At 41.4% G+C, this 21361-nt stretch overlaps 1 protein-coding gene across 2 annotated transcripts in view; it reads right to left on the minus strand.

The window, feature by feature from the left end:
* Positions 1 to 1914: 1914 nt before the first annotated feature.
* UBE3D (ubiquitin protein ligase E3D) overlaps positions 1915 to 21361 on the minus strand; it is a 94618-nt gene continuing 75171 nt past the window's right edge. For both annotated transcript variants that reach the window (XM_074922707.1, XM_074922699.1), the window contains one exon: positions 1915 to 3485. In XM_074922707.1, coding sequence (XP_074778808.1) covers positions 3473 to 3485 — 13 coding nt within the window. In that variant the 3' untranslated portion in view covers positions 1915 to 3472. The remainder of the gene's footprint in view (positions 3486 to 21361) is intronic.

Here is a 21361-nt window from a genome sequence, read left to right on the forward strand (position 1 = left end):
GATTGTGAGATTTCTCCTAAATGCCTATAGAATATTTCATCCACCTCTCTGTCCTGGTTAGGTGGCCTATAGTAGACTCCTACTACAACATCTGCCCTGTTGGCCTTCCCCCTGATTCTAACACAAAGACACTCCGCCCTGTCTTCACTACGTTTGTGCTCGAAGCAATCATAATAGTCCCTAACATACAGCATCACTCCACCACCTCTCCTTCCTTGCCGGTCCCTCCTAAAGAGCTTGTAGCCAGCAACTGGCACACTCCAGTCACGGCAGACATCCCAACATGTTTCTGTAACAGCCACTACATCATAATTTTCGTGCTGCATCATGGCTTCAATTCCTCCTGTTTGTTATCCATGCTGTGTGCATTGGTGTAGATGCACTTCAGATGGGCTGATGTCCCCAGCACCTTTTTGCATTCAGAGGTCCTAAGTCTGGCCTGACCTTTCACAGGTGTTACCACAGCGACTGATCCATCAATCTCCCTTGTATCTTTGTTGTGCTGCATGTCTCCATCCCTTGTCTCCACTGGGATGGCAGGGTGAGTGTCATCGCTGGCACAACAGCCCACAAGCTCTGGTAATCTACTCTGGGGCTTATGGCTAGGAGTTCCAGTTTTGTTCCCTTCCCCCTTCAAATCTAGTTTAAAGCTCTCTCAGTGAGTCCAGCTAACTCCTGCCCCAAGATCCTTTTCCCTCTCTGGGACAGGTGCATCCCATCTGATGCCAAAAGATCTGGCATCCTGTATACTGACCCATGATTGAAGTCCTGCTGGTAAAACCAGTGTCAGAGCCACAACTTCATTTGTTGAGTTCTCCTGAAATCTTCTTCATCTATTCCTGCAACTGAAGGGATGGAGGAGAACAGTACTTGTGTCCCAGACCCCTTAATCAGTTTCCCCAAGGTCCTGAGATCTCTTCATTGATTTAGGATTTTTCCTGGTAATGTCGTTGCTACCTACCTGAAAAATCAAGAGAGGGTAAAATGAACAATGCCCAGCTATTCTCTGAGCAACCACCACCTTGGAAGACACTCCTCTCCCCCTTTCGTCCTCTAACCCCAGTTTTTACTGCTGTGCCTGATGCTGTATGCTACGGCATATCCCTTTGGCCCATTCAGGACAGCAGTCCCCTCTGTATTCTTCCACTCCTAACTTCTTGCCCATCCTCAGCCTACTCACTGTGAGGAGGTGGAGGCAAATTGGGAAACAAAAGAGAAGGTTCAGCTGTAGTCGAACCATTGGTGTGCTACCAGCACTGTTGGAGCCACAAATCCATTGCACAATACAGGCCCCAGTCAGACCCAGTTCTCCAATGTATAGGGTAAAAAAGAACAAGGAAAACCTTTAAGCATATGTGGGCAGAGGACAAGCTCCTAAAAAGTAAAGTTTTAAGTGTACACACTGGGCTTTGCACTCTCTCAGGATTTGCTTCCTGAGCCAGCTGCAGTACTGCCATTGTAGTAGCATGACTGGAGCCACTAGCTCCTACAGGTGAGTGAGAGACCGGGCAGGTTGGGGTTGATTTGCATTTCATCTCTGGGAGGGTTTTTTTCCCCAAAAAATACTCCCAGTGAAATGTCTACACTCATCACTCTGAAACCATGTATGTTACCAGAGGCAGATTAACACTTTATGGCCACAGTACCAAATGAGGCAGGACATGACAGAGATTGAACCTCAAAAGCATAAATATTCTCTGGTTTAAGATTGCTCCATATGTGCAAAATCACAGAGGGGTCAGTAAAATAGATTGGAAAGGACATTAAAGTTGGAGTATTCCTGTGTGATACAAATGTCTTCCATCTGCAAATTGCTCAGTCATGTTCTGGAAGCTTAAACTGTCACAGAAATTAAGAGAACAAACAGTAATCTGATTTAGAAAATATATTTTATTCATAAAATGACTAAACATTGGTGCATAGACAAAATATCCTGGAGATAGATAACTTAGTCCATGAATACAAAACTCAGAATATTTTTGTTCTTCCTTCAATACTGAAAACTAAAATAATAACAGAAAAATAAGATTATACCCAGACTGGGTGCTGGGAGGCCTCAGCTACTTGTCTTTGGATGTGTAAACCCCACAGAAGGTGTCCAATACTTTGCAGGGTCACTTCCTACTTTATGATCATTTCGTGAGTAAAGGGCATGTTAAATTTCCTTGAAATTCAGGAATTTTCAAAGAACTCCTCTAACAAGAATATTCTCTTCAGAATCCATTCTCCCAATGGTGATGGACTTTGAAAAACCCAGCTGACATAAACAGGCTCTCTCCTTTTTTCTCGGGGTTTTGGTTTTTTTTTTCAGTTTGGATACCTTTTTGTATACCTTTTGAGGACACAAGAATTGTCACACTAGGTCATATGAACCATTCCAGTACCTGACTGATTTGCCAGAGCAGTTGTTTAACCAAAACTGCAGGTAAGTGAGGCAGATATGGGATAAGACCCTGGAGGGATGAGGGGTCCAAGAGAGATGGTTGATATTAAAGGATTACCTCCTTCTAGCTCAAGAGCAGTCCATCCCAATGAGCAGGAATTGAGGCAAAAATGCCACGAGGCAGCTTTGCTGCTCCCTAGCCTATGCACTTATACCATCCTGTTCTCCTGGACAAGGAAAAGGAAAAATTGATGTTAACTGAGCAATCCACTCTGAAACCGAAAATGGTAACAGTTTCGATGTTCCACAGAAATGCGCTATTGCTCCAGGGAAAGGCAGCTGAGCATCCACAACAGTTAACGACCCTTTAGGGTAGCTGCATTGACTTGCTACAAGCATATTCCTCCTCCAGCAGTTTCTGCAAGGTCAGCCTTCACACACCTGCTCTTTTTTTGGAGTTGAAGGAATAATTATTCCAAATAACCATAAAACCTTGATTCTCCAAAACATTATCAACTTAAAAAAATTCTATATGACTTGTAGGAATACAGAAACTGTCTTCCTTCTCTCTCAAGAAGGAAGGTAAACTTTAATGTGGAAACAATATATATGATAAACATGTAAATTTGACAAAAAACAGATTTTGTATTTTAAAGTTGGACCTCTTACTTTACCAGAATAAAGCAAGAACCTATGTTAGCATCCATGACATTAAATATTTTTAAACCTCTCTTTGCTACCGTTTGTGAATTTTCCTAAGGTCATACAGGTCACTATCAAACACTGTCTGATAAAGGTAGTACTAAGATACACAGATAATTTCCTTTTGGCAATGAAGAGATGGTAACAGTCATCCCAGCTGGATGTAACAGGAGTGGCAGGTAAGTCACTCTTAGAAAGACATCTAAGAATGTACTGGATGCAAAAGTTAACTCCGTCTTTGGTTTTGAAACACATCCAGATGTGAAGAATCACATACCACACCCTCATTTTGTTTTGTATTGCCAGTTGATTTTTTTCTGAAAGTTATCTGCTGAAAATGATTTTGAGAACAGTTTTCAACATGGATTATCTGCATTCTTCACATCTTCAAAAAGGCAACCTGTAAAAGGAAGCAAAACCAATACTATGATTAGTCTCAACACTGCAGGTAAAACAAAGATGTTTCATTGTATTAACTGAAATTACATATTATAATAATCTTTTAACTTAAAAAAACCCACACTAACATAATTAGAGAGCAGAGGCTATATTTGAGCAGTGTTACTTTCCCACCACTTTTCTACTTAACGTCTCCTAAAAATCCCCAAGCTTACTCTTTTTGCAAGCACTGCACCGCACTTGTTGATGAACGACATATGAAAAACTTTTTTTTTTTTTTTTTTTCCGAGAATAACAAAGCACAAGGTGTTTATCCTAACTTAAAAGGCTATTTGACAGTATTTTGAAACTAGCTTAGACTAAATCTTTGATGCATTCCCTGGTTTGCCCGAATATTAGACTGTCTGAACAGTGCTGCTGCTGTAAGTGAAATCCTGATTCCAAAGTTAGGATGAAAAATCCCAATGAAAAGTCCAAAGTCATAAAGAAAAAATGCCTTGCATTTTAAAATTACCACGAACCAAAATCCTGCCCTAGGGGAGAAGACAAATGCATATAATGAGAAGACAGCAAATGGGGTACCTCTTCTTTTAGTGCACTAAGTAGACTGTCAAGTCTAACATCTATTTAGAGGGAAGATGATCTATCAAATATAAGACACCTATAGGATTTCTGATGTCCCAGCTCATTTGTTCTTGGTCACACGCATGTGGCAGTTTCTCCTGCATGGTTTTGGTTTTGTTTAGCCTTCCTCAAAACCTGCAGGATGCTGACGCAGAAAGTTAAGTTTGCTGACTCAAAACACAACTGCATGCTCAGATTATCATGTGCCAAGGAGCTTACTTCAGATATCCAGTTGGGAACTTTGCCGATCACAAGGACAGAAAAAAAGATGGACAGATGCCACCAGAGAAGGACAAAAAGAAAAAAGAAGAAAAAAGATTACCAGGTTACATAACAGTCTTCTGAAAATATAATCTTTTTCTCCTATACCATGAAAAACACACAAGAAAAAAACATTTGAGACATACACGTCCCCTTTTTTCTCTCCAAGACCTTTCAACAGTCACTTAAGTGAAGATTCAAATTACCATGAATTACCACTTTTGATTTTCAGAGCTGACCCTCAATCACCACTCTACTTGATACTGTGACTAAAGAATGCATGAAGTATGATCAACCAGAAGGAATTGAATTAAAGCATAAAATATCACTGAGTATTCAGAGCAGAGGGAAAACCAGAGCAAAACATTTATTTTGGATCCTATGCCCAACGTTTAAGAGAGAGTTATGTCAGCTAGATAGGATGCAAAAAGTTATGCAAGTTTTAACAAATCTAAGAAGCTCAAATGCTGGGGTTTCAACCCCAAGCCCCAAATTAAAGTTGGCATATGGGTGATTCCCACAGCCCTTCACAAAGGGGGGGTGAGTTTGCCTTTAGGCTTCCCTCCAGGGTGGGGCCGGCCTGGCAGACAGAGCCATTGGGTAAATGAGCCCCGGGTGTCTGCATTAAGTAAGCAAAGGTCAGGTGTCCCACTTGGGGATAAAAGCTGGGACCACTTGCAGGCAGGGGCAGTGTCTGTCTGTGAGGTGGATGCACTTTGCAGAGTTCCCTGTTGGGGAAGGACCTCCTGCCTCCCTGGGACTGCGCTCCAGTCAGGTCTGGCTCTTATAAATGCAGGCAGTGTAGAGATTCAGTATGTGGCTTCCTTGGTCTTATGTATTTGTCTTGTTGACTCAGTTGTCTCCCCTCCCTTCTATGGGAGACTGCATTTCACCATTTATTCCCCCCATTATTGGTTGTGCGGTGGTGTTGTTGGGGTCGGTGGGATTGATGTTGCTTATGTATAATCTGATTTGTTTGTACCCCCAGTGCTCACCCATGTACTGACCCCTTTGTATCAAATACAGTTTGGTTATTGGTTCATCTTTATGCTGGCTGTGTATGCTAGGCCTGATAACTGCCAAAACAAAATTGGCAATGAGGATGGCCCTGTCTGAAGTTCCTGGTTGGGAAGATCCTGTGTATAGTTCACTGGCCCTTACATGGATTAAATTTGGGGGACTATGTGAACAGTGGGAGAAGTGTTTGGTGAAGGCTGAACTGCAGGATGTATTAGGAAATATTCAAAAATTCTCCAGTAAGGCACAGGATGCTGTAATCTTTAGGAGACAGGGATGGATCCTGTTAACAGCATTTAAGAAACAGCACCAGCAAAAAGATCACTTACTGGCTGAATGTTCCTGTATGCGAGCTCAGATTATGACATTAGAATCTGTAAACAAGCTCCTTACTGATAAACTAGACAGTTCTCAAACTGTACCTGAGAAGGATACAGTACAAGTTGCATGGTGTAAATGTGGGAAGAGATGGGGACAATGTAGTCATAAGGAGGTCCACTCAGAGGTTATACAGGTGGATGTACACTGTAATCCTGATGACTTGGATGATGATATCTGGTACCCTGCAGAGTCTGATGGGGCTGGTGCCTCAGATGACTCTGCAGATGTGAGACCAGTCATCAGGAGGAAGGTGGAATTTTCTGAGTGTGAGCCACCAGTAAATAGACCTACAATGGAAGATTTCACACAGCAAGAAATCAGTGATATTCTTAAACGGTTCAGTCAGAGGCCAGGAGAGCCCCTGCTTGCCTGGATGGTATGTTTATATGATCAGGGAGCATCAGGGGTTAGCCTGGATAATTTTGACTGCAGAAAGCTTGTAACTCTGAGTTCAGACTTTCTGGTGCAGGAAGCGTTTTGGACTAATGATGATGGTACTAATCTTTTGGCTTTAACCGCTGTGGGGTGCAAGGTAAAATACCCCCTAGAGAATTCCTGGCCATGTTCTGACCAGCCATGGTACACTCTGTGGGATGGTATACAGCAATTGAAGGAAGAAGGAATGAAACTGGCCATTCATGTAGGCCATGTTGATGTATTGATGCAGCTTTGATTGTCTGTGCCTATGAGAAATGTAAACATTAGAACTGCTCCACTGGCTTATAAGAATGTTCTTGTAACTCTCTTACTGAGTGAAACAGGAAATCCCATTAGAGATGTACTTGGGAAAATGCATCAGCTAGGTGACCTTGGAGAATGGACTCCTCAGGAGCGTCAGGGCTATTGAGATTTCCAACATCAATGGGGCCCCTGGGAGTATACACAGAACCGAGACACCTGATGTGGCAATAATACCAGACGTCAGCTGTCTCAAGGACTCTTGTTTAAAGCTTTACTGAAAGATGGCATACCTCTCGCTAAAATTAATGGTCTTGACACCAGTGAATTATGGAGGTTGTACAAACTGAGAGGGTTACAGAAACCCTGTAGAAAAGTGCAGAATTACCAAGCACACTGGTCAAACTGTTCAGCCTACAGCACCCCCTCTGGATCCTCAACAGGATCCAGCCTTTGCTCATGGTGGGCCCTCTGGGAGAAGTTTGGTTGTTCTGGGGAAGAACCACGAATGGCATCAGTATTCTGACCTGTACCCCTCAAGAGACAATAGGTACTGTAATCCATACTGAAATATTGGCCAAGCTCTGGTACATTGGGTGTGGGACGACTGATGACCCCATGTGGAGCTACAAATATTCTGGAAAAAATGGTCCTCTCAAATAGTAAAGGCTCTAGTAGATACCAGAGTGGAGGCCTCCTTGATTTATGGAAATCAAAAGAAATTTAAAGGTCAATCTGTGATTATTACAGGACTGGGTGGAAAACAAATTGAAGCAGTACAAACACAAATGGATGTGAAAATTGGAAGTCTTCTGAAATGACAATATACAGTCATGATTGTTCTGATCCCAGAGTATATAATTGGAATAGATATTCTAAAGGGATTTACTTTGAATCTTCTTGATGGTCATTATCAGTTTGGGGTAAAGAGTTATATCACTGAGTGGTTTTAGTAGGGAAGATAAAGATGCCTCTGGTTCAGATCCCAACTGCAACCAAGGTAGTAACCATGATACAGTGCAGGATTCCAGGCAGTCATGAAGAAATTTCCCAAACAATCAAAGATTTACTGGCTGTGGGAGTTTTAGCACCCCCCCTTGTGCGACAGCTGTACCTGATATGTTCACTTTAATAGCAAGAGTTCAGAGGCATCCTGGCACATGGTATGCTGTCACTGACCTGGCCAATGCATATTTTACGATTCCAATTGCAGAAGAGCATTGGGATCAATTTGCATTTACATGGCAAGGATGGCAGTACACCTTTACCAGGATGCCTTGAGGATGGGTGCATAGTCTGACTATTTGCCATAGAATAGTGGCTGAGCACGTGAATGAAGTACAGCTCCCTTCTCGTATGCAAATGATCCACTACATTGATGACATCCTGATTCAGGGGACCAATGAGGGTGACTTATAACAAATGCTCGAAGTGCTACTAACGCATATGAGGCAGAAAGGTTGGGAGATTAATCCTACTAAGATCCAAGGTCCATCTCAGACAGTTAAATTCCTAGGAATACACTGGAACTGTGGTCATCGAGAAATACTACCTAAAGCTCGGCAAAAGATTCTTGACTTTGCTATACCACAGAATAAGAAGGAGGCGCAGAGATTTATTGGGCTGTTTGGTTTCTGGAGACATATTCCACATTTAGGACAAATTCTGGCCCCATTATATAAGGTCAATCACAAGAAGCATGAATTCAAATGGGGAGATGAGCAGCAGGCTGCCTTTCAATTGGCAAAAGAGGCTATTCAAAGGGCTTTGGACTTATGGCCTGTGCAGGATGGTGAAGTAGAATTGAACGTACCTGCAAATGGGTCATATGCTAATTGGAGCCTCTGGCAGAAACAAGGGAAGAGAAGAGTCCCCTTAGGATTTTGGGGAAGAAGGTTACCAGAGGCAGGGCATAATTACATGCCCTTTGAGAAATAACTGTTAGCCTGTTATTGGGCCTTGATAGAAACCGAGCAGCTCATGATAGCCCACGAGGTGGTCCTGCGCCCTGAAAACTCTATTATGCATTGGGTTAAAAGCTCCCTGAAGACTCACTGAATAGGGCATGTGCAAGAATCAAGCATTATGAAATGGTACATCCGGGACAGAGCAAAAGTGGGACCTGGTGGTGTTGCTTCCCTCCATGAGCAAGTAGTGGCTGCCCCCATGCAGGATCAAGAGGTGAAGCCTGATCCTATAGCTGAACAGGAATCCCCTGTGCGATGGGGGAAGACTCTGGATCAGCTGCTACCTCTTAAAAGGGAACTTGCATAGTTTACAGATGGGTCAGCTAAATATATAGGAGGGAAAAGGTTTTGGAAGGCAGTGGCTTATCATCCTCATTCAGGGAAATTTCTGGACATCACAGGAGAAGGGGAAAGTAGCCAATATGCTGAGTTATATGCAGCATATATGGCTTTAAAACAAGAGGATTTAGGGGAATGTCACCTATACACTGATTCTTGGTCAGTGGCAAATGGATTGGCTACTTGGCTGCCAACATGGGTAGCCAACGATTGGAAAATTTATTCTAAAATGGTCTGGGGAAAGGCAATATGGAAAGATAAATGGGAATTGGTTCAAAGAACCAAGGTGACAGTATTCCATGTAGATGCTCATAGTAATATAAATTCACTTGAGTGTCTTTACAATTCCGTCACTGATAACCAAGCAAAGATTTCCCAAGCCGGACTGGAGTTCCCTCAGGCAGGAGACCATGAAGGCTTGGCAAAATGGGCACACAAGAAATGTGGGCATCTTGGGGAAAAGGCCACTTACAAGTGGGCCCAAGAGCGTAGTTATGTCACTGGATATGATAAAAACAATTATTGCCCAATGCCCTGTGTGCCAGCATACTCGTAAGTGCCTGGTACCAAATATCGTAAAAGTGAATTGGGAAGAGGGGAAATTGCCAGGACAAATCTGGCAGATGGACTATATCGGCCCTTTACCCCAGGACCGAGGGTGCAAATACATCTGCACTGCAGTTGACACATGTTCAGGATATTTGATTGCTTATCCCTGCAGAAAAGCCACACACCATAGTACTACCTCTACCATAGATATAATGATCCTATACTATAGCATCCCCTTACAAATACAAACTGATAATGGGTCCCACTTCCAAAATAAATTTGTACAGCAATATGCAGAGCAGCATAACATTCAGTGGATCTTTCATATCCCATACTATCCACAGGCTGCAGGATTAATTGAACAAATGAATGGGCTTTTAAAGGAGCAGTTAAAAAAGCTGGGAAATGGAAACCTATCCCGACGGAGCGCATCTGTGAGGTTAGATCTCCACACCCTCAACAATAGACACATCAGGGAGATGGAGACACCCTTGATGCATATGACTAGGCCCAAGCTGCAAATAAAGCCTCTAATGGTAACTGAAACTTTAACCTATGGGAAATGGTTCCAGGTGCAACGGCCCCCTACCAGGCTACTCCAGAGGCTGCTGGGCTAGATCTTTATGCATTAGAACTGGTAAAGATAAATTGAGGCCAGACAAGGGTTATTAACATCAGGATAGGAATCCAAATTCCCCCAAGACACTCTGGCTTAATAACTGCTCACTTAAACCTAGCCCTAAAAGTCATTCATATAATGAGAGGAGTGACCGATGCAGACTACCAGGGAGAGATCAAAGTAATCCTGCTGAATAATGGTGAACAAGATTTAGTTATTCAACCCAATGATAGAGTAGCACAGCTATTAATATTACCAATTTTGGAAAAAATGGTGAGGAAGGGGGACCCACCCCAAGTCACCACTGTTTGTGGAGACAAAGGATTTGGATCCACCACTTTAGTAATGGGGCAAAAGCATGGGTCCAAGGGCTGAGTGGCCCCCCTGAACCAGCTGAAGTAATAGCTGTAGGAAAAGATAACACCATCCTAATCATGAAGCCTGGACAGAAAAAATGGGAACATGTCCCTGCAAATAAGTGTTATTTGTGGGAATAATGATGGTCTAAGGTTTTGTCTTCTAGATCTTGTGTGGCACCACCGGGAATATGAAATCACTCCTGTGACAAATGTATTTGACCTGAATGGGCAGCATGCGGTCTGGAATACAAGTTGACGCTGAACTGTGCTGAGCAGATGACATCAGCTTCAGAGCCACAGTCACACTGATCTTCCAATGAAAAAGACCACAACAGTGAAGAATATGAAGAAACAGCTGAAATGATTGTGGCAGTGTCTGTAGCGAAATACAAGATAAAGATGTCACACTTAGAGATTGTGTGAGGAATGTGGTCCACCCATATGTCAAGGGGCTGAGTGAAATGCTAGGGTTTCAACCCCAAGCCCCAAATTAAGGTTGACATATGGGTGATTCCCACAGCCCTTCACAAAGGGGGGGTGAGTTTGCCTTTAGGCTTCCCTCCAGGGTGGGGCCGGCCTGGCAGGGAGAGCCATTGGGTAAATGAGCCCCGGGTGTCTGCAGTAAGTAAGCAAAGGTCAGGTGTCCCACTTGGGGATAAAAGCTGGGACCACTTGCAGGTAGGGGCAGTGTCTCTCTGTGAGGTGGATGCACTTTGCAGAGTTCCCTGTTGGGGAAGGACCTCCTGCCTCCCTGGGACTGGGCTCCAGTCAGGTCTGGCTCTTGTAAATGTGGGCTGTGTAGAGATTCAGTATGTGGCTTCCTTGGTCTTATGTATTTGACTGGTTGACTCGGTTGTCTCCCATCCCTTCTATGGGAGACTGCATTTCACCATTTATTCCCCCCATTATTGGTTGTGCGGTGGTGTTGTTGGGGTCGGTGGGATTGATGTCGATTATGTGTAATCTGACTTGTTTGTACCCCCAGTGCTCACCCATGTACTGACCCTTTTGTATCAAATACAATTTGGTTATTGGTTCATCTTTATGCTGGCTGTGTCCTTTATGCTAGGCCTAATAGTTGGCAAAACATAGGCTTCTCACAAAATCATTCATACAAAGGATTCAAGTCTAAAATAACATGACCATAAGGCATGAATGAGACAGGACAATAGCAATTCTCAGTTAGGAATGGGAAAAAAAAAGTAATCTCACTTCCTGAACACCTCTTTTCCTATTGCAACACTTACAGCAGTAACCTATTAGAAAGTTGCAATTTTACTACATGAACGGGTTTGTACAGACACTACAACTGAGATCCCCAAAAGCTTCTGCAATTCTCAATTGTGCTTTTCTTCCAAACTGCAACTAAAATTCAGAAACAAGAATTTTCATGTAGAATATACATTTTCAGAAGTGTCTGTAAGCAAAGCTAGCCAGCAAATAGCCAGCTGGCCAGGGTGTAAATCTGCTTGATTTCCCATGAAAATCTCATCACATGGACATATTCCCACTGAGTGTTTTCATTCAGTCCAATCAGTGTTTTCCAACAGTAAATTGCTACATGAAAAACTTTTCTGTCAGCTCAACCAAGGGGTGTTGTAAAAGCCACTCACCATGTAGGGAAATTTATCCACTAGGCCAAAGACCCCCACTCTCAAAGACATAAAATTAAAGGAAAATCAATATGCCTGTCACCTTTCTCATAATTTAGTCACTCAGATGAATAGAGACAGACTCATAATTAATAGCAAATGTAAAATCTTACCTATGTGGAAAAGTCGTAAGTAATGTAAGTTAGGGATGAAATCCTGGCACCAACTGAGTCAAAGACAATACACATTGACTTTAACAAGGTGAGAAATTTGTCCTTGCATTGCAAGGAATAAAAAGAAAAATCAAGAAAAGCAATGGCAATCTCAAAACACAAGATTTAAAATTTTAAGCAGATTTTTGTACCCAAGATTGCAGGTTCCTTTGATACACAATTCTGAGGTATTATTAGAGGGGATATGTTTGTTTAATTTGACTACTTGTTATATTTTATAATGTATGAAATACACATTTTCACTCCTTTGAGAGGATTATTTGCAACATAATGTTTCCCTAGACTGCCAGGCTCCCCTACTGCCCAATAAATTGAAAAACATCAAAAGGAATAATTTATCACTGTCTGTATTTATATTTACTACCAATGTGAATAGAAAGAGCACATTAGATCATCCCCATAGTTGACATAGCCAACAAAAAAAAAGGAATAACACATGGAACTAATAAGCTGTTGGAAAAACACCTGCAACACATGAAGATATTTGAGAACAACACCAACTGAAACTAAACCACTTAGGAAGTTCCATCTTATGCAAAGTTCAATACAAAGCATATGAAATATTTCTTTATCGTAACTGCTACTGTAGATGCTCCTGGATCTCTAAACAGCAGTAAACTATATACTCTACATAATAAATTAATTACTATAGGTTGAGAAAGTGGTACTAAATGGTTCTTCCCCAGTTCTCCATCTATTAGGATACTTCATCTGCAAGACAGAGAACTACTGGCCTCTTCCAGGTCTAGCAGCAGGTCTTTCAGCAAAGTCTGCATATCCAGTATATCACTGTTACTAGTGCACTTTGAGAGAAAAATAACATGCAGAACAGCTATCTGATCTACAAACTAAGGTTTATCACTAAATTCAGAATAAAAGTCAGCTCTCTAACCACTTTATTCAAGGATTTTTTACTGACCTTACCACAGCACACTCTCCCCTTCTTAAAGCAATCAGGATAACTAACATTAATCCATCATTAAGAACTGATTTTTGTACTCTAGCATCCTTACTTCTATGACAGGAGACATTGTTTCTTCATTTTCTCTCAATTATTTCAGAAGATAATAACCTTATTCTATCTCAGTGTATGAAGTGCAGCTCAGCACTCTACCCCATTAGTTTACGCAGAGCCAGAAGCGGCTAAGACCTCTGCATAATGAAAAAACACACACTCTGCATTCTCAAGCATTTTACTGATATCATGATATCATGATCATGATATCAATACAGAGGGAGCAGCAGAGCACCACAGATATACAAATGATGTATCTTACAGAATCTCTTTTCTGTAAACAATAAAGCAGCAACAATTTTGTTAAAAGCTTTCACAGCCAGGGCAAGTTAAGAAATCCAGGTTGTAATGTTCAGTCCTAGAAGATGTGCTCTCTTTTCCTAGGAAAATGGGAAAATGCAAAACGTCAAACTGTTAAGCATGCTCCAGACTACATAGGAATAGTACTAAGGATTAAGAAAAGCATCCTGATAGAGAGTTTACTTATGTGATTAAACTTTGCAACAGGTTGCCCAGAAAAGTTGTGCAATCTCCATCTGTCTTTTGTGTATTCCAGACCTGACTGGAGTCTGCCAGGGGCACCTGGCTCTGGCTGACCCTGCTTGAGCTGTGAGGTTGGATGGGGTGGTCTCCAGAGGTGCCCTCCAGCTTCAGCCATTCTGCAACTCCATGAACATTTTGTACATACAGACACACAGGCAAGTGAAACAGCAGCACTATGCTGGTGGAAACTCTGTAAGTTACAAAAACAGAGGCTGGCAATATTCTTTTCTCAGTAGGAAGAAGGTAGTTACGGAGTTACAGGTTTCAGTCTTTCTGAAACTTTCTAATAACCCTTTATTCTTATGAAGTGCTGGTTTAGATTGTACATAAGGAAGAATTTTTTTCTGATGAGGGTGGTGAGACACTGGCGCAGGTTGCCCAGAGAAGCTGTGGCTGCCCCCTCCCTGGCAGTGTTCAAGGCCGGGTTGGACGGGGCTTTGATCATCCTGGTCTAGAGGAAGGTGTCCCTGCCCATGGCAGGGGGTTAGACCAGATGATCTTTAAAGGTCACTTCCAACCCAAACCATTCTGTGGTTCTGTGGTTTCATCAAGCTGTGCCTCAAAGCATTTTCCTGACTTCATATGACTTTAAAATCTTGCAGAAAACAGAGGGGTAAGGGCATTTTCTACTGAAATGAGCCTCCAATCACAGAGTCAAACACTGAGGAGTAACAGGTGAAAGAAAAAAGTTGTAATTTCAGAAAATATTTGTAAAGCTATGGAAACCTAATCAACTAGGGAGATAGAAGAAGGCAGAAGCTCCTGGAAAGAAATCTCTTCTACCCAAGCAGTAACACTGGGTGAGCAGGCAGAGCAGATGACTGCTGTAAGAGAAGCAGAAGCATGACTAGAGGCAACTAAATAATATATTTTAAAGAAATGCAATCTGCAAATCCAGTCCATACAATCTGTCTTGTGAAGCTGACAACAGATAGAGGAAACACAGCATTAAGAGAAATTATTTTCTCAGCTAAGTAAAGGGAAAGCAGTTAAATCTTTCCATCAGCTGCAAGAACCAGAAAAGAAGCCAGATCCTTTTTTTCGACAAAAAAGGAAAACAACCTGCATGCCAAAAGATGCATTTCCATGCTCTAGCATAAACTTTTAGACTGATCTTATGTTCATATTCTCTTTAAAGACCAAGTGAATTGAGTACAAATAAAGATCTTTGGGTATGTCTCTCAAAGTTGAAGACATAGAATTTCTAATACTGACATCTCTCCCAGGAGCTAAACAAAAGTAGGCTCAAAACTGAAGCTTAAATGCATAAAAGACATTTTATTGCTTTTTTCTTTGAACATTAGACCAATTTTTAAATGCTACCACACAGAGTTCATAACGCTGCATTGTATTTTAGAAGAACACAACTTACACAGCAACTTAAATCTTAAATCACATCTACTGTAAACAGACAATCTGTACATAAAGATACCCATGCTTTAATCCTTCACACATGCTGGTGTGAAATCAGGCATGATTGAATGACTGCAGAGGAAATGTTGATTATATACCAATGAGGCTACAGCCTACAATCAATGTCAAATGCTTTATTCATTTCCACTCAAGGCTAACAGGTAATCAAGCAATACCATCCATGTGCTCAGGAAGAGAAAAACCTTCCCAAAAAGACATGGACAGCTCTGGGCAGACCTCTGCTTCTAGGTCCAGCTGCACTGGTGGAAGACAGTAACTTCACAGACTCAGTGGTATTCCTCTGCTGCAAGTTACTGTTCCTCTTTCCCCACAAAACACCATTTCAAGCTTTCTGCCTACTGTCTGGTGAAATCAGACTGGTATGCTAAACTCTGGTCTGCTCTAACCGGATTGATTTATCCTAGAAACAAGAAAGGGAATGCATGCACAAACAATTCTGCCCACAGATCACAGGGGAAAGACTAGGCTCTGGTGAAAACAAGAGTGAAAAGCTGAGATTAGTGGGGTTTTCCAAGTGGGCACATGGATTTGGAAGATAACATAGCCTCAAAGTCTGACCAAAGTCTAATTCACATGTAGGTTTGTATTGCCACAAAAGCTATGGTTAGTGCTGTGTTACGGTTTAAGCCTTAATAATTACAGCCTGTACAACTGCTTGGGTGGTTGTAATTATAGTGCAATCAAGATGCCTTGTACATAGAATACACCTCTACCTTGAAAAAATGAATAAGAGAAAACGGTATAAACATGTTTGTGTGAATATAATTGAGCCTACATGTAAACCCCCTGCTGTATTTAATAATGCACTGGCACAACTACAGCAACAACGTGCATACCACATAGAGAAGGCCATTATCCTGCCTGATACATTTCTCACTCCTGTAAAATAGAGACAGATCAAGGAGTGGGAGGATTAAAGCATCTGTACCACATCTAGGTCCCAACTCTATAAATATCTGATTTCCGATAAACTCTGCTTGAAGTTTGGTGTTCCCACAGCTGCTGATGAGGGATGAAGAGGCAGCGGAATCCTGCTTTCTCCAAGGTGCAACAGTGCTCTGCCCATTCCCGCACCACCACCAGAAGCAGCAACACCTTATAGCTGTTACCATTACTCTGCGCATTAGCAACAATTGGCAATGGCTGATTATAAATAGCCACATTAAAACTGTCTGCCTGCCTACCCATACTGCACAGTTTACATATTCACTCACACCTAACAGTCAGGGACCAAGTCTGCTGATGCACAAATAACCTGTTCCAGAAATACGTTTTGGCACCAGTGTGAATGAATGGACACAAAGCAGATGGCATTAGATGAGCAGAGATGTGAGAGAACATTAACTGCTATATTTACACTCGCCCCCACTGAATCCACAGACCCATAAAAAGGCAGCTGTCTCTTCCAGACTGAATGATACTAAGCTGTTGCATATTACCCCTACATTTCTGAGGCTGCTCCTGGGAAGTGCAAAGGCATTTTTAGAGGAAACTGGAGAAGAAAGCAGCATATTTATTACTACAAGAATGAGGGGAGCCAGAGATGTCCCTACCTTGATAGAGTAGGATTTACTTGCCTTAAGATGGCCTCCTGGTAGCCTGCAAACTCCCTGGCTGTGCTCCAGCTGCAAAGTTGCCCTCCATTACACTAATGATTAATTCTCTTTTTTTCCACACTTCATGCTCTTGGGATGATAGCTGAACATTACGTCACTGTATGCCCGTTTCCCTTATGCCGCAGAGGGCATGTAAGTAGATGTGGCTGCTCTAATATCCCCTCTATGGCCAATCAGTGGCAGTCACTTGTCACATGTCAAAAGTAATTGTTTCAGGTTCTCTCAAGATAGGTAGAGTTTCCCAGCATGCTTTAAATGCCATGTACTGAGAAGTCTGGTTTAAGTATGCATCAGAATGTGAAAAAGTGTTTATATAATAACCCTTCCTTGGCATATTTGGACTAAGCAAACCAATGAACCACCAGCCTGTGCACATAGCAGCAGAACTTAACACCACTAGGCTGGTAAGTCTTAAATACTTTACTATGGAAAATGAACAATTTCAAACAAAAATGTCACTAGAGGAATAGAAGCCTCTTGAAAAGGTCACTAAAACAATACTACAATACCACAGATTGAATGAACAGATCCAGTTAGATGAGCTGAGTTTCAAATATTTAATCAAATAAGAAGCTACAACACAGGGTCAGTATAAAAGCCTTCATGATTTTCACAATCATAGTTGAATTCCAATGGAGACAGAAACTAAAATATATCCAGAATATTCCCACAGTCAAACACAGCAGCAGCACTCTGTTGCACAGGACTATGTGGTGATGGCAATAATGACGTCAACAGAAGCACAGGTTGTGGAACTATGTTGTCCTGACAAACTAAAACCCTGTAAATTGGGTTGAAGAATAAGGCTATGTGGAATGGCAGCTTTGCAATCTGACCCACTAACGCCAACAGTGCTCTGATTTGGGTGTAGAGGAGAGGAGATTTTGTGAAGGACTCTTACCTCACACTACAGGAGTCAAGGTCATTCTTTAGCCTGTGTATCTGCAAGGAATTTCCTATCTCAAAGAGAAGCTGTTTCAAGCAGCTCTAAGGTCTTGTAGGAAACATATTTTTGGTCAGTGCCACACTACAACATAAACAGAGGAACACAGGTGGCAAGAAAAGCTGGGGAGAACTTGACTTCAGTAGACCTATGATCTAAACAGTCAAATTCCCCATCACTTCCAGGAGAAGGCTACAGAGAGGCAAGTCCTCTCCCATACAATGTGAAAGGCACTGTAGATCTGTGGGCTTTCCAGTCTCCACTGCAGGAAGAAACTTATTAGGAGAATGTCACTCTGATAAATCACTTTCTTCTTCTGTCCAAGCTAGGGAAGATATAAAATATAACCAAAACAACAGAGCAGAAAGAGAATTAGATTCCTTTCATTCAATTGCTAGTGGAACTAATTGTAACCAAAGCAAGGATTTATTTTTTTAAATATGACTTCTCAATCTGGTAATGCCCTTTCAGGATTTACAAAAGAAACCCATCATGCATTCTTTCAATTAATCCTTCCTAGAAGTATTAATTTCTTATAAGAATGAAGCTGGATTTGAAACGTGACAGAGATAGATGAGAAAAAGCAAGAGATTCCTCCAAAGTCCCAGGCTGTGCATGTGCAGTGCAAGCTATCTTTGCTAACGTAACAGTTGCACGCTGAAGCTTGCCCAAGCTTTAGAGGGAAAACTGTAAGAAGGTGCAAAACCAGCACAAAATAAATCTCCACAAGTTTTAATTTTATACGAAGACAACCTTTTTTTTTTTTTTTTTTTTAATAGTTCAGGTCAAGTAGTTCTCTGTGTGAAAAAGGAAAAAGGTTTTGGGGTTGGTTTTTTTTCAGGTTAAGTTAAGAATGCCATTAATCTTTTGTTTCTTTACACCTAGATATGAAAAGCCCCAAAACTTCACGGCTTTGTCTTTTGCCAAGCCTTCCTCATCAGCCTATACTACTTTTATTTCCACTGCAGATGTTACTTCTTGTGGTACCCATCATTAAGACAGGCACAGAAACAGCAGTATTATTTACCTTTATTAGTCCTAAATACAGTCTCTCTTGAATGCAAACCACAGTGGGGGATGGAGCTCAGTATTAATGTTGCATTGCAATTACTGATCCAAAGTGAACCAGGCTACAAAACCCAGGGAATTCAGGATTTTCTTGGACAACACCAGATGATGCTTTTTTTTTACTGTAGTAATTACCATGAAAAACTTCACACTAATCAGGCAGTCGAGCAGCACATATTTTTCTGCATCAAGCAGTTTTAAACTTCTGTAGAAAAGACATTTGTTTAAGCACATACATGTATAGGTAGTTGGGATACACATGTTAACCTAAACCAAACAAGGCAGTGCAAGCATGCTAGCTGCATCGTAAAGCTAGAGACACATGAAGAAATTAATTCTTGGCACACCAAACTGGAACATACGATGCAGCTCCTGAAAACTTTTTAGTTGCTCTGAAAGGTGTTGCACAAGGCAAGGGAAGGTTGTGTTTGCCACCTTTCCAAAGACAAGCACTCCAACGCACAGCTCGCCATTTCACACTTTCACACACACAGCCTGCTGTCACAGCAGGATTTGTTCTGGGCTGATTTCCTGAAAGTCATGTCAGTCTAAGGCTGTTGTATTTCTGCAGTTCTTGTACCACTAGATTTCTCTGCACTCGTGGGAATCTGTTTCAACTGACCAGCATCAACAATACCCATGCATGGCTGTATCTTCCCCAGAAAGGTCATGGAGTGACATACTGCTTCTGCTGTAGTATCCAGCAACTGTACCTCTTAGAGTATTTCAGCAATGAGAAAAATAACTGAAGAAAGCCCAGAACAAGGCACTATGAATAATCTCACGTCTTTTAAAAGAAAGCTTGAGAGAGAGATAGATATGAATTTATTTTGTTGATCATGAAGCAAGTAAACTGGATCTAATTCCAGGGGGAACAAATAAGGCCAACTAAGCAGCAACATAATCTCTCTTCAATACTGTCATCAAATCACCTCTCAAAAGTAAGCTGAGAAGGTATGGTGCATATCAGGTGTGAGACTGGAGATCAATCAGCACACTATGCATTTATTTCTTTGATGAGATACTAGCTTACCCACATGTGAGATGTTCTGGTCATTTGCATGGCTGTTGCTCTCAGTTGGATGCTCTTTGGTGGTATTCGTGGCAACATAACTTATGAAGCATCCTATCTCAACGAAATAACCCTGTTACTGTATTCCAATGCTATTATGACTTAAAGAGGGAAGCACTAACAAATGTGAAAGAAATGCACTGGTTTTAGGTCTTTACTACACAATAACACACCTGGATTCTAAGCTGGCAAATGTCTCCTTCCTTTCCCTCCTTCTCCTGTCCCTTTAGCCATGAAGTATTGTAACAAACTCTAAAACAGGAAGGTGACTTTCAAGTACTGCATCATCCAAACCAGAAAAATGTATAATATAGTCTTCTATTATCAGCTTATTTTCCAGCTGAAATGATCCCTTCACCATAAACTAACATTTTCTCTATTATTCTCTAGTATTGAACCATTCACCACTGATTCAAATCTTCTTTCTCCTATTTTTAACCACTACCGCTTTTAACTACATTTTTCTCCTCACACCAATCAATCCTTCTCCCCTAAACCCTCACAATACACCTTAAGTCAGATTTACCTCCAGCTGTGCCATGGCTCATATACTACAGCAGGAGACAAAGTCCCCATGAAGTCTTTCTCACACTGTTTTCATAAGAAAAGCAAGATTACCACAAAAATAATTATTTGTTTCCCAGCTGCAGCAGTAAAATCTGCAGAGCACACTGCGATGTCATGTTGAAACTGGTGGGATATCTTGTCACGTATGCAGTGTTGCCACAGTGTAAGACATGGCCATCTCCTGTGTGCACACTTGTTTCTGAGTATACTAAAGCCAAACACCACCTGAAGTACCATTAGAAATACCAAGAAGATGTGGGGAGGGGGCAGATGGAGCAAGACATAGAATGGATGCATTAGAGAACAACAGAAATAGAACAACAGAAATAAAAGATATCTTTTAAGGAAAGGTATTTGATTATGTGCTCACATTTACATGCAATTAATATGTCCCAAACAGTCAATTGACAATAGCTCAAAAGAACAAAGTAGAGGAGATTATAGGAGAACGTGGCACTGTTAACACTTTGAAACTAGATAGTTTGAACAGGTGTCTTCATTGGGTTATCTTTTGAAAACTTTATGGAAAAAAAGTAAATTTGCAAAATTAGCTGCTTAAATTCTCTCTCTTTGCTTCCTGGCAGTTAAAACTGGAATGAGAATAAATACCTCCCTGCATGAGGTATGAGGATTAATTTGTTTGTGTATATAAATGAGTATTTAACTATCAACTACTATTTTATTTTTAACACCTTATTGGGACTACTGCATTCCTACCCAAATTCAGCTTTTGGCAAGAGATTAGGATTGAGTTAAAATGGGAACCGGTGCTCGGAAGATTATATGGCTGTAATAAAAACACTAACCAAGAAGATGAAGGGGAAAATAATATAAATACGGCATTCATTTGTATCCTGTGAAATAGAGAGACACCCAAAAGATAACACAAAATCATGACTATGGAATATATAGGAAAATGTCTTTGCCTACTGTGATAATGCATTCACAGTCTGAGCAAGGCTGTCCTTTGGTCCCAGGTCATCCTGTTCTTGTACAGTCT

This window comes from Athene noctua, chromosome 1 (genome assembly GCF_965140245.1).
Source record: "Athene noctua chromosome 1, bAthNoc1.hap1.1, whole genome shotgun sequence".
Taxonomy (NCBI): Eukaryota; Metazoa; Chordata; class Aves; order Strigiformes; family Strigidae; genus Athene; species Athene noctua.